This window comes from Miniopterus schreibersii (genome assembly GCF_964146895.1).
Source record: "Miniopterus schreibersii genome assembly, chromosome: 9".
In the NCBI taxonomy this organism is placed as follows: domain Eukaryota; kingdom Metazoa; phylum Chordata; class Mammalia; order Chiroptera; family Miniopteridae; genus Miniopterus; species Miniopterus schreibersii.
In genome coordinates this window covers 76,848,638-76,862,450 of record NC_138118.1, presented here as the reverse complement: position 1 = coordinate 76,862,450, position 13,813 = coordinate 76,848,638, and the positions used below count along the sequence as shown (strand labels likewise).

General features: G+C 40.9%; 1 protein-coding gene across 2 annotated transcripts; it reads left to right on the top strand.

Moving 5' to 3' along the window:
- Positions 1 to 7: 7 nt before the first annotated feature.
- Positions 8 to 7,820, top strand: FKBP14 (FKBP prolyl isomerase 14). 2 transcript variants are annotated; one of them, XM_081147773.1, is made up of 5 exons: positions 8 to 470; positions 2,772 to 2,923; positions 5,647 to 5,774; positions 5,931 to 6,323; positions 6,964 to 7,820. In XM_081147773.1, the coding sequence occupies exons 1-4, from the start codon at positions 217 to 219 to the stop codon at positions 6,297 to 6,299; spliced, it is 903 nt and encodes a 300-aa protein (XP_081003899.1). In that variant the 5' UTR covers positions 8 to 216; the 3' UTR covers positions 6,300 to 6,323; positions 6,964 to 7,820. The 2 variants fall into 2 exon arrangements, with proteins under 2 accessions (XP_081003899.1, XP_081003898.1); XM_081147772.1 differs by lacking the exon at positions 5,931 to 6,323 and having other exon boundaries at positions 74 to 470.
- The last annotated feature ends 5,993 nt before the right edge of the window (positions 7,821 to 13,813 follow it).

The following is a 13,813-nucleotide window of genomic DNA, read 5'->3' as shown; positions in this document are numbered from 1 at the left end:
GGGACAGCGCCGCCAGCCAATGGGAGGCCGTCATTCCCAGACGACCACGTCGCCGAAAGCCACTCCGGGCCGGGCTTTGGATTTAACCCTCTCGAGGCGAGGTCGCCGTGCGTGGGAAAGTTGCAGGGCGCGGACTTGCCACGTCCGCTCGGAAGGGAGGGTCATGAACTTGCCCGCGGCCGTCGTCCTGGAGCCCTCCACTGCATCCTTAACTCTATGAGGCCCGGGGTCCTTTCTCTGTTCTCGTCGGGGCTTCTTTCCCGCTCCAGCGACATGAGGCTTTTCCTGTGCAGCTCGGTGCTGACGCTGCTGGTCTCGGCTCTGAGCGGGGCTCTGATCCCCGAGCCAGAAGTGAAGGTGGAGGTGCTCCAGAAGCCCTTCACCTGCCACCGCAAGACCAAAGGCGGCGATCTGATGCTGCTCCACTACGAAGGCTACTTAGAAAAGGACGGCTCTTTATTTCACTCCACGTAAGTGATTACACCCCGCAGGTAAAACGGTGCAGAGCCCGCCCACCTGCCCCAGATCCTGGGCTTGGTGGCGTGTACCAAGAATTACCGTATTTTAAAAATACCTGAAATATCTTATTTCCCCCTTTGGGGAAAGGATATTGTTCAAAGCCAGTCTTATATAAGGAGATCTTTGCACGTTTTGTTGGAAACGTGCAGTCGAGATAAAAGTTAATTTTCTTCTTATAAATATTAGACCTCGAGTGTTTAAGCGTCTAGGTGTAAAATTAGACAATAAATAGGAAAAAAACTTAAAGGGATTTTCATTTTTCAAACTCCGTTCCTGAGGGAGAATGACTCAGTTCCATTTTTAATTTGGTGTAGGTGAAATTGACTTAAAACTTCCCCCAGCAGCTTGGTGAGCAGAAGACACAATGCTGTTAATGCTGCTTCACTGAGCTTTTTAACTTTGGTTCTCACAATTGACTTTTGGTCAAGGCACGGGCCCATGCTTTGTTTCATCATTTGTTTCTCTTTAGAGTCAAAGACTTAATTGATGGATCCAACACCCACAGTGAAGGATTTTCAGGTGGTTACACTATCATTTCTGTTATATAAACTAACTGTAACATGCAAACGTTTTTAAAGTGTAATGATTTCCAGTTAGGCATTGGCTCTACTCATTGCATTCCAAAGGTATTGATTGAACATTTTCTTTGTTTCAGGCCCTGTGCTTGATACTAGGGAGATTAAATTTTTTTGGCTTCTCTCCATCATCGTTCATTCATTTATCTCTCCATCTATCAAGCCTGGGCGTCCAGATCTGGTCTGTCGAGAGGTTTTGGAGACACAGATGGCTCTGTCCTCTGAACTCTGTTGGCCCTCGCAAAAAGTTCCAAAATGATCTCTCGCCATTCAATTCTCAGCAGCCCTATCTTCTTATTGACAAGGCCATCGCCATGGTGGACATTAAACAATACAATGATTTGCATTTAATATTTCCAATTATATTCTTAGTTTTAGTCTGATCTCTTTGAGACCCAGACTTATTTCTTTCAGGTCTCAGGACCCAAAACCTATGTGAACATTGGTGATAGTTACGGGACATTACTTAGCCGTTTGCTACTAAAGTCTAGTAACTGATGAGGGGACTGTTGTCCTTCAGCCTCCATGTAAATGGTCAGGAACTGCCTACCCCGAGAATGATGATGAAGTACCATAACTTGATCACTTTATAAAGCTTGATTGCCGTTTCTAGGAGCATAGCCTAGGCGGTAAATAAATAAAGGCTTAAATCCTTTAGCCGTGCCAAGAAATGTGCCAAAACTGTAGTCAGTGCTGGGTGGTAGATTGTTTCTTTCTAATTTTTTTTCTGTCTTTCCCAGATTTTCTACAATTGGCATTTTGTTACTTTGATCATGGGAGAAATTAAGGAAAAGAGCAAGTGACAGCCTTTACCTAGACTTAGTGACCATGGTAACCATAAAACCTAGCAGAGCGACTTCCCTTCTCACCTACAAGATACCCTTGTATAGAAAAGAACGCTTTCCTTTTGTACCAAAAGGGAGCTAACTGGGGCTCAGACACTTCTCGGCCCTCCAGCCCTGCAGTAGCTCCGCAGGTTGGTTTTCCTGGGCTGGCCTCCCTTCAGCTCACGCGCCAGGATACCTCGACCATTTCTCTCTTCCTCAGTCCTTGAGGGGCCACCCCTCCAGGCTGCCCTGCACGGCCCCACAGCGGACCCCTGCGGAGAGAACGGCCGGGGTCTGAGTGGGGTGAAGTGTGGAAGAGCAGCCCTTTCCGGCCGTCAGAGCCCTCAGCAGGCTGCAGAGGAGGAAAGGCTGCAGGCAGCTAGAAGGGGCCGTGCTCCTGACTCCCGCGTGTCCACGTGGGTGTGGGCCTGGGTGTGCGGGCTGGAAGTTCTCCTTAGCCTCTCACCCTCTTTCCCAAACTCACCCACTTTTAACTGTTTTCCTCCCTCTCCTGCACCTGCTAGAACTTCCCGGGACAGCATTGCTTTGTGGTTAAGACCTCGAACTTTGTAGTTAGGTCAAATACTGGCGCACTTAACCTCGGTTTCCTCATCTGTGCAACAGGGAATGATGGTGCTTAGCTCACATGATCATCGTTAGAGTTAAAAGAGGCAAAGCATTTGGGGTAATACCTGGTTTTTTAATTACACTATAAAGTTGACTTGGTTGCGTGTGTGTGTAGCTGTTTTCATTAATTTCCAAATTTAACCACTACGGGTGGAAACAATGCATCACAGCAATAAAAAAAAAGTTACACGCAATGTTCTGATGTGTTTTCTTTCTATTGTAGTCACAAACATAACAATGGTCAGCCCATCTGGTTCACCCTGGGCATCCTGGAGGCGCTCAAAGGCTGGGACCAGGGCCTGAAGGGAATGTGTGTCGGAGAGAAGCGAAAGCTGATCATTCCTCCTGCCCTGGGCTATGGAAAAGAAGGGAAAGGTAACAACAATTCTACATTTTTCTATAGCACCAGAGCTCTTTTCTAAATCAGGAGACAGGAGTTAGTGTAACTACTATGTATTTTTTCCCTCTAGAGGTAGGAGACTTGTATTTCTTTGGGAAATATAATTATGTCTTGATTGTCATTTGAAATGGCCAATTAAAGCCATACTATCTAATGGTCAGCTGAGCTAACAATGAAAAAAAGGCCTTGGAACCTTCAACTCTAATATGAACATTGCTCACCAATATGATGGCGTCTTTTGTGTGAGTGTGGTACAGTACACATAACATCATATTTACCATTTAACCACTTTTAAGCGTACCTTTCAGTGGCATTAAGTACATTCACATTGTTGCGCAAACATCACAGCTGTCCATCTCCAGACCTTTTTCATCCTACCCAACTGAAACACCGATTTGTTTTAACAGTGCAAAAAATAGATTACTCAACATAAGTGTTTTTTGAGGAGTTGAACATTTAAAAAAATATAGATTATTAAGGTATTAAATAGAAGTTTAGATGTGGGCTGTGTGTAACTCTCAACTGAAGTTTCCCACAACAGAGCGTATTAAGTTTTTGATAATTTAACTTAAAAAAATAATGGAGCGACATGAAATGAGTTTAGTAGAATGGAAGCAAGTGCGCTGGCTGGTCCAGGGCAGGCACATATACCTGCTGTCTGAGTGGAAACCTTGCAGCCTCTACAGGCTGTTTACAGGAGGCCAGAAGATGCTTTAAGTATAGGATACACATGTATCCGAGAACTCCTTTATTGTAATCTACCGAAGGGAAGAATCGGGTATCAGATTTGTGAACAGAGATGTCCATTACTGTGTTGTTCCTAATAGCAAAAAAAAATTTAAAAATAGAACCAACTTAAGTGTAGAATGAAAAGAGTGTAGCAAAATGAAATATGGCTCAGTTACTTAAAAATGACATTTCAGAGATTTAAAAAATTATATCCAAAATGTGTATGATATTATATATGAAGGTAGAAATAATGCTATAGTATATATTATACTGTGATAGTATTAGAAAAATGTATAGAAATAAGAGTGTTAACAATGGGGCTGGGAATTATTTTTACTTCTGGTTCTATCTCTTCCAAATCCTCTCTAATGGGCACATATTACCTACATAATGAAGAAAATAATTGTAAGTAGTCATTAGGACCAGACGAAGAGCCACTCTGATGTTGTAGGAACATAGACTTCACAGCATCCTTAGGTCTAAACCATCTACAAAGTGGGAACCCTAGTCCCGGTTTCCCAGGAAGAAAATAGGTGTCAGATGTGAAACACTGTGTATTCTAAAGTGGAACTTGAACTTGCTACAGAAATCTTACACATAGAACGAATTTACTAACCAAAGTCATTCCTTATTTTAATCATCTCAAGAGAAGAAAGTCAAGCATCTAGAAAATGTTTCTCTGATGTTCAAGTGTATTCTTTCATCTTCCTGCCTTTATTGTCTCACCTTTAATATTTAATGTAGTATTAGTCCCTTACTCTTTCGCCACACTGCATTTAACTCAACTTTATAACAAGTAGAGATCTAAACTTGAGTCATTTCCTTCCAGCTGAGCACCATGACACTAACTCCGCTACTATGTATTTAACACTAGTTCTGTAGTCCTGTAGCACCTCGCTTGCATGTCACCTTTGGAAAGACACCGGTTCTCTCGACGGCCTAGTGCATGTCCCTTCCCTGGGTAGACCTGCAACGGTAAACTTCAGCACGCAGCGTAAGTCTTGTTCTCTTCGGCACTTACAAATGCCCTTTCATGGAAATACATGGGCTGGGGAGACGAGAAATATTTGTCCTATTTACCCAGACCTGTATGTTAAATATAGTTAAAAGGAAAGAGTTGGAAAAAAATGGTCTATGCTACCCAGAAAAAAAAAAGTTTTTTAAGGTCTCTGGGACTTTCCCAATGCTCTTATTACTTTTAAAGATTTTTATCTCCCTTCTGAGGAATGTGTTTTAATTTCTCCCCTCTCCTGAAATTTCTTCCACATGTGTGCAATGTCCTAACTTTCTGGTTTGTAAAGCCTGTAAGAGAATTGTATCTGAGTAACATACATGGAGAGCTTATTATTTATCAAGCATAATGACAACTATTTTGCATGGACTTACTTTCCTTCATCCTTCCAACAGACTCTTGAGTGGGCGTTATTGTCATTTGTATTTTGCAGATTGGGAAACTGAGGCTCAGAGAGGGGCAGAAGTAAGCTGCCACCTAGATAGAAGGACACCAGAGCTCACTCAATTATAAACCGCCTCCAGTGGTAGAAATGGCAGTGTTATATATATGTCTAGGTCAGGACTTTCTCACCCAAGTTACTAAATCACTTGTACTATAGTTAACTCTGAAATAGCCAAAGCACTTTAAGTCATTCTCGACATGTAATATGTAATACTTTAATTATATTTGACATTTTAATACCCAGGCCATTGGGCATGTGTGTATATGTAAAACAATTTTTAATTGCAAAGCCCCAAACAGACTCCTTTTGGTCTATTAGTTTGGATTATTTCTTCTTTATTTTATTTGTTTGAGTAAAATACGGTTATAAGTAATTTCCGTTGTAAGTGGCAATCTTAGGAGGGCTCTTCATTTAATTCAATTAAAAGAATATTTTGTCCAGTACCCTAAGTTTCCTATCACCCAAACTTTGGGTTCTTTTTAATACAACTTAATCCCCTCTCCCCATGTCAGGTAAAATACCCCCAGAGAGCACACTGATATTTAACATCGACCTCCTGGAGATCCGAAATGGACCGAGGTCCCATGAGTCATTCCAAGAAATGGACCTTAATGACGACTGGAAGCTCTCCAAAGACGAGGTGACCGTTCCTCCCTCCCGCTCTTTCTCTTCCTGTCTTTCAGCTCACTTTTCTAGAAACATGTTTTTAAAGAAAATTTATTGTTAATTTGGGTAGGATATTATTTAGAAAAATCTTCTTGAAATCCCTGTGCTTTGAAAATGGACTTTTCCCTAGGAAATCCCAATAGGCCCTGGAGATGTATTCTACATTAATCCACAGAGCCTTCCTCCAGATGCTCGCCTGGGCCAAACCGAGCATGCGAGTTGCTTGCTGCTGAGTGCTAGGAACTCACTGCAAAACACACTTAACAGCCACTCTCCAGGCTCCCACAGAAGCTGCGCAGCAGGTATTTCTCAGGACATCTATGTTGCCTGTGTGGCAACTCCAAAGCGCGAACTGTCCTGGCAAAACGGATCTTTCAAAAACCCAGGGCAAGGCAAAACAGTCCATCTTACGCACCGGGCAGAAAGAAAAACAAAAAAAGCCAAGGAACAAATGTGTAGGCTGGAAGCACGGTTTCTCCCTTCCTTACACAAAAAGTAGCATTAAACCACCTTCATCTTAAAAGTAAATTATATACCAGACGCTTGCCTGTCGGTGGTAGGGGGAGGAGAGAGGATTTGAAGTTGCTGATCTTGTGGAAGGAACAGTAGGGATGTGACTGAAAGTTAAAATGCAGGTTGTAATCCATTACAGCGAATCTAGCATTTAATTGGGAGCAGCGTTTTGTTGCAGCTTTAAATACCTGAGTGAAAACGGAGACTTGAGTCTAAGCACCACGCATCAGGTCGGAATTTAATTTCTGAGATTGGTGGGTCGCGTGGCATGATCGTAGCCAGGCCCGCTGCGTGGACTCTTCTGGATAACTGGATGGACGGGAAGACAGCGGCCTTTCAAATGCTTGGCTTTATTCGGACTCAGATTAAGAACAGGTGGTTTGCTTTCATTGGGTGTCCTGCAGATGATCTCAGTCTGACCTTTGCTGCTGAGCAATATTCTGCATCTCTGCTGTAGCAGTATGTCAAGAGTTTTTAAGGGAAGGAAGTCTTTGTAATTCTCTTACTATCATTAGAAACATGCCATAAAGTAGTTGTGTACTAGTTGTTATTTATCATTAAATGAGCGGCCGGTCCAGTCTGTGATGTGGATCGACTCGGTATGGGTATCTTACGAATCAGAAGTATTAACGAGACCCATTCTTTCGTAGGTTAAAGTGTATTTAAAGAAGGAGTTTGAGAAGCACGGTGCGGTGGTGAATGAAAGTCATCATGATGTTTTGGTGGAGGATATTTTTGATAAAGAAGATGAAGATAAAGACGGATTTATATCTGCCAGAGAATTTACATATAAACACGACGAATTATAGAGATACATCCTCCCCCTTTGTGTAGCATCCATCCCCAAAGAGAGGGCAGCCGTCTTTAAAGAAAGTCTTATTTTTTAACACTGTTTTATTCTGTTCTTGCTTTTTTATTTTTATATATTTTTCTGAATGTTATTTAAAGAACCCTTTAGGGTTTCTAAGTACCCATTTCTTCCTGGTGAATTACTGGGAAGAAAAATGTATTTGTCTTTGAATAAGAAGAATTCTGGGCCATTTTCTACTTTCACATATGAAGTCTTATGGCTTACTTGTAATTTTAAAATATTACAACTGTGACCACACCTAACATAAGAGCACGTATAGCACAAATCAGCACCCTCTGCGTCGGCTTCCCTCTGTTCTAAGTTAGATGGTGACATTTGCAAAGCCTTTTGCAGTAGCCCAAAGCTTGCTCTTTTCATGTTATTGTGAAACAGTGTGTCTGTACCTGCTTTTGAGTCTCTGCTGAAGAAACAGGAAAATGGTTGTTGAACTCTACTTGTTAACAGTTACTGCTTTACTGAGGAGATGTGCAATGAGGAGTGATTAACAAAGTTAATAACTTATAATATCGAACATTCTGCCTAAGACTTAAGCTATAGTATACATTTTGTTCCTGATTGCTACTGACTTACCATGATACATAGAGCAATTTATTTATATGTTTGTTTCTTCTTAATAAAATGTGTCAAAATATTGTAGACTAGGTAGAAAGTTGTATTTAGTCGGTGCTTACTTTTTAAGGCTAACAGAGTACTCTTCCTGGTTTTTTAATTAATAGTCTATAACTAGTGTATTATGCTATAATAACATTGTGTCATGATTAGTTAACCAGTCAAAATTTCCCCATTTCTGCTCCACAGCAACTGCTATTGAATAAGGTCTCTCCTGGGTCAAAATTTGGATAATTTTATTATGTTTTCTTCAATTGGCTTTTATACTTAATACTTTAAAGTGTCCAAATCACCATTTGTTAAGAATAGTCTTTTATCATTTACAGAGTGACCTCAAATGTATCATTGACTTTCATTCTCATTGGTCTGAAGCCCATGAAAAAAGCTGGAGGATCTTAATGTACCTGTTTTATAGATGAGGAAATGGTCATTCAAGGTGATTGTTGTGACTAAGGTCAAAAGCTAACTTAACTGAACCAGATTTCAGCCCCCAAGTTCATTACCTTTCTACCGCCCTCTACTATGGAAAAGTAAAAACGTTCTTTGCATTCCCTGGGTCTAATTTTCTCAATTGGCTTTCCTAGCTGTCAACTCTTTTTTTGTCTTTGGGTCTTTATCTTTTGAAGATACTTCACTGGCTATTTCTGCTGCCTTAGAATTCTCCCTGTGACCCAGAAGTGGCTCTGGTTTCGTTGAATTATCTTGGGGTCAGCAATGAATTACATCAGAAACCCTATGTGGTGTGGGGTTCCCAGTGTGTATTTTAGGCCTTTCATTCCTGTTTAGCTCTAGATGTTCTGTCTTTGCTTTAAAGGATTATGAACAACTGTTACATCATATGTAGACTCCTTTCACTGATTCTATGTTGACCTTACCCTCACTGACACCTTTCTCTGACGAAATCAGCTAGAGCTAGAAGACTTAAGTTCACTGCCATTCTCCTCAACCTGCAGGAGTTAGAGGTCACAACACAGAAAAAGCCTTACCTATGAAGAGTGGAAAGGAAGTAAGCAGCTTGTCACATGGTGCCACTTTGTAGAAACGTTCCCGATGATGCTGTCTACGGCAGAGCGAGAAAAGTGAAAAGAATTGTGGTTATTCAAGCAGCATATTCCTTTATCTCATGTCAGTTTGTATCAATTCCCATCTAAGCATTTAGACACAAGTATGAAATGAAAACATGTAAATAGGTTAGGGTTGTCTTTAAGTTACCTGTCTTTTTTGGCTGAGTTGTCTCTTTGCACCTTTCTATTTGTGGGAACAAATCAGACATGAACTGTGACTTCACTTGTATGTAATTTGACTCATTAATACCGCTAGGTGTGTCATATTTAAATTTATAGGATGACGCTGTGGTGTTCTTATCAAAATAAAATTTATTTGGGGAATAATTGGTTTTATGAAAAAATCTTCAATTTCTTCAGCAGTTTTATTGATTTTTCTTAACTTTTTTCTAGGTTTTATATCAAAACCAAGTGAGGAAGATGGACAGGTAGTTCAGGGAGGGATATAGTGACACTTTGAATGCGTCTGACTATCTGCTCTGTTTAGATATGTTTACAAGAAAAGCTGTGGTTGGGTTCAAGTTGTTTTGAAATAAATAAGCCTTAAACCTTGAGCATTGAGAGCAACAGTTAATAGTGGATTCTGGGTGCTGGAGAAAGTGTATGTGGGTTTTTTGTTTGTTTAATGGTGGTAGTTAGAATTGTCCCCATGAGAACTGGTTTGGGATTTTATTGTGTATCACGGGTGGGTGTTATGATGATTAATGCCTGCAGAGTAAATCAGTGCTGTAAATTACCTGATGTAATTAAATGAAAAGCGGGGGTGCTGTAGAAATAACCAGGAAATGATTTCTGACTCCGATGGGGACTAGCTGTTTGAAACTTTCCCTGTGGAAATGAGCTGTAGGCCTCATCTGACTGATACGGGCTGTGGCTTACCTCCGGGACGCTGTTTAGATATCAGCATGCTCTCTCTACCCTTGAATTGAGTGTATGGGTGATTCTTTAGTGTTGCTTGGAAATTGCAAGAGGAGAAAAGAGAACCTGGTGCCATGTTATGGGAAAAAATACATTCCTCACCTTTTTGTTAAAAAAGCAAGTATTGCATTAACAACCCGACTAGAAGAGAGAAAAGAGCCTCGAACTTTCCCCAAATCCTTCTTCTATGTTATTGTTTCAGAATTACCTATCACCCCCACTCCTTTAGAAGAATACACAGTCAAGAGATTTTGGAAACAAATAAAATTATATTATCTTCATAATATAGAGATGTTTATATGTGTATGCATGTGCATATTTGTGTGTGGCACGTAGTGCACTACTGCGTACAAACTATATGGTTCGTGCATATAAAGTTTTCTCCTGAAGGTAGCTATTGAAATGCTCTCTCTGGTACATGATGCTCCCCCTGAAAACTCGTCTTTAACTTTAGCATAAAGCTGTTTCAGTTATCATTTAGGTAGAATTTTTTACTAGTTCTCTAAAACCAACAGTAATGCTTTTCACCCCTTCAGCTTGAGGTTTGTGGAGGGGATTAAGTGGCTCGTTTTGATGTAGTCTGTAGGTGATGGTTCAGGAACCGGGTAAAAACAGCTGAGAGGCTCCTGGAGACCTGAGACACTAGCACTCTGTCTTCGGGCTCCTTTGTTTGCAGGCTGTTTGTGTCCCTGTGCTGCTAATGAAGCCTCTGGGGTGCAATGACTTCAGTGAGGACGGGTCAGCCAGTGACCTCCAAAGCCAATCCAAGTGGCTGTGAGCTAGACTAACATCAGTTTTATTTTACGATCTAAAAACAAATGACATGAGATGTTTCCTGAGGATCTACTCTAAAAAATCTAGAGTAAAGTGAATGCTGTCCCCGGGTCTCTAGTTACAGCTGAATCATATCCCACTTGGGAATTTCTGGGAATTTACAAGTCATTTCATTAACTTAAAATTCCACGCTGTAGCAGGCTCAAAATAATGTGCTCTTTGGTAAACAGTTGCAGGAAAAACAATTCCACACATAATGCAAATTGAGGTTTGGGGGGGGGGGGTTAGTTTTCATTAATATAAAGAATGAAGTAAGGGTAAGGGGGCCCTTTGGGGCTTAGTTCCAATTTCTCACAGCATTTTCTCTTTCATCTGTTGGACTCACTCTGGCAGAATGCATTTTATGTTACTGTAACTCTAAGTCTGGTTTTTGGCCTCTGGTTAGAAGCGGGGAACATTATGACGTTCAACCACGTATTGGTGGTTCTTTCCACTGTGATCGTACCTCCTGGAATTGTGCAGCTGTTCTATGCAGAATGCATTCTGTTTGAGGCATTCTAGATATTTAAAAAGTGGTTCTTAAATTAGTGGGTAAATTTAATTAAATGGGTAATTATACCTGTGTAGAATAACCAAGAAGAATAGTACAAATACAGCAGATTTGCCTTAAAATAAGTGTTGGCACTTTACTTGTGGAAAAATAGGAAAGAATGTAAAAGGCTCTTACAATGAAACCCCATTTTAATTACCAAATCCCCACAGCATAATTGTTCTAGAGTTTCTCTAGAGGCAGAAATTTCATGCATTCTGTCAATAGGTGGAATCATTGTTTAATCACTTATAGAAAGGACATCTTTATTTAATTTCTAGAGCAATTTAGAGAGACTTTGTTTCCTTTCAAGAACTGGAAAATAGCCCTGGCCAGTGTGGCTCGTTGGTTGGGTGCCCCCACTGGCTCGGTCCCCAGTAGGGGGCGTGCAGAAGGCAGCCGGTCTATGTCTCGCTCTCACATCCACGTTTCCCTCTCCCTCTCCCTCCTCTCCCTCTCCCTCCTCTCCCTCTCCCTCCTCTCCCTCTCCCTCCTCTCCCTCTCCCTCCTCTCCCTCTCCCTCTCCCTCTCCCTCTCCCTCTCCCTCTCCCTCTCCCTCTCCCTCTCCCTCTCCCTCTCCCTCTCCCTCTCCCTCTCCCTCTCCCTCTCCCTCTCCCTCTCCCTCCTCTCTCTAAAAATCAATAAACTATTCTTAAAAAAGAAATATTATTATTTTTTAAAAAGACTTGAAAAATAACTAATAGTAACTTCTGTTTAAAGTCATATCTTATCTCAAGGGAGCAGTGGTGTTAACATGGCAGATATAAGAGGCTCAACTTTTACAATTCTGGGTAAGGTTTCATCTATAAAAATGTGCCTCAGGTGTCACAAGATATTAAGAACAAGCCCTATTTTAAAACTGTACATAGCATAAGGTGGACCTCTTCCATAGAGGTGAACTAGGAAAACACATCTGCAAGAAAGGATTAGGTGGAAACTCCCAAATCTCATCCCCTGGCCTGTTCTTTGATGGCCACAAGGTGAAGACTCAGCGATTCCCCTTTGAATTATCTGGATGGTAGACTGAGCCCACCAATGGCTCCTAAAGGTTGAGCCGTGAGGGTGATGTACACATAATAACTCGTTTTTAAAACTAGGTTCAGAACACTGATGAACTGTCATTTAAAATGAAATGGGAACCATTCACTGAAATGACACATTGGAATAACTGAATTTGGGAACCCATCACCTCAATATAATGAGCAGGGTTTTAACACCTTTTGCCAAAATGCAGCTCATGGTTGTCTAAATGAGCAGTATACAAAGGGCTCGATGGAGCATTCCAATTCTAAAAATAATTTAAAAATAGATTTTAATATTTATATTCTCTCCTTGTCTCTACTCAGGATGGGCAGTCGTTCTGTAAATTGATCTGAGGGTGTTCTAGAGGTCTGTTTCTATGGTAACCAAATCCAGAAAATCAACCTCCTAAACACGGCTGGCATGGAATTAAGGCGGGCGGCCGGCTAATCTTGACCAGTACTTTTCTTTCTCATCTCTTCGTGGCTTTTCCGTTAGCTCCTTTCTCTGGTTCTCCTAAGATGATATCCGAGGCGATTACACAGGCTTTCTTACCCACACCTGAGTGTCTCATTCATGTAATATCGCCTGTCATTCATTCCCATGAGATTTCCCCAGTGACAGGTCTTTTCCTCCTGTTACAATTATACAGGAAAAGAAGCACTAAGTGGAAAACACCTCTATAAGCAACGGGTTAAATGTATTTCTCAATTACACACGTCTTTTAAGCTCCTCCAAAGCATTGCATAGGGTTCTTTAGACAATAATACTGGTTAGAAGGCCAAATTGTCATTGATGATTTTTTCCTGTGGCCTAGGTTTGAGTAACCCTCATTTTTTATCATCTTTTCAACTTGTTTACATTTCCCACTATGCTAGATCAATGTATTTATCTATGCATAATTCTCATATTACCTTAAGGGCAACATATAATATATGCATACATTCTATACTTTTCTTGCTTGCCTCTGACCTCTTGAGAGGAGAGCCTATGACATGCCTTTTTCGTCTTTGTAGCAATAATGTAATTCCTAGCACAGGTGTTCGTTACATGCTTCTTGTTACATTAGTATGTTGAAGTTCTGTCAGTAAAGTATGTATTTGTAGTTCTTAAAGTTGTGGGTCTAGTTGAGTCTATATGAGGACGCTTAGCTCCTTAGAGGCATTAAGATTAGAGTTCCTAGGCCTCCACATCTGCCCACGGAGGAAAAACTGCTGTGGGACTTGCTATCCTCATTGGTACGGTCACTTTCCATTGGTGTTCGGTTACCTTCCCTTCTTCCAGTCCAGGCCAACTGATTACTCATGTCCAAATCAAACTAGAAATTTATGAAAGTACTTCATAGTAATCCAAATTGGGGGATATGTGAAGAAATACAGTTCTGACATTTTTCAGACCTGTCAGGATCTAATAGTTTATGGTTTCCTCATTAAATTTATTTTCATAGTTGTGTTTGTAAAGAAAGCCAGAAATATCTCCGTAGTGCTTTTCCCCTGACACAGGGGACTAGAGGGAGATTTTATGAGCATCTCTCCATGACAATGCATAAAAACTGAAGTTACCAGCCCCCCTTTTTTATTCTGGAAAAAGAGAAATTTTTGCCACCTTCTATGAAAATAAAAAAGGAAATCTGGTATACTTCTATTTATTAGCTC

Bases quoted from the DNA above. Each gene is read 5' to 3' on its own strand.
- FKBP14 (XM_081147773.1), top strand. From the start codon at position 217: ATGAGGCCCGGGGTCCTTTCTCTGTTCTCGTCGGGGCTTCTTTCCCGC. The intron at 2,924-5,646 runs GTAACAACAATT...TCCCCATGTCAG, and splicing joins CTATGGAAAAGAAGGGAAAG to GTAAAATACCCCCAGAGAGC. The intron at 5,775-5,930 runs GTGACCGTTCCT...ACTTTTCCCTAG, and splicing joins GGAAGCTCTCCAAAGACGAG to GAAATCCCAATAGGCCCTGG.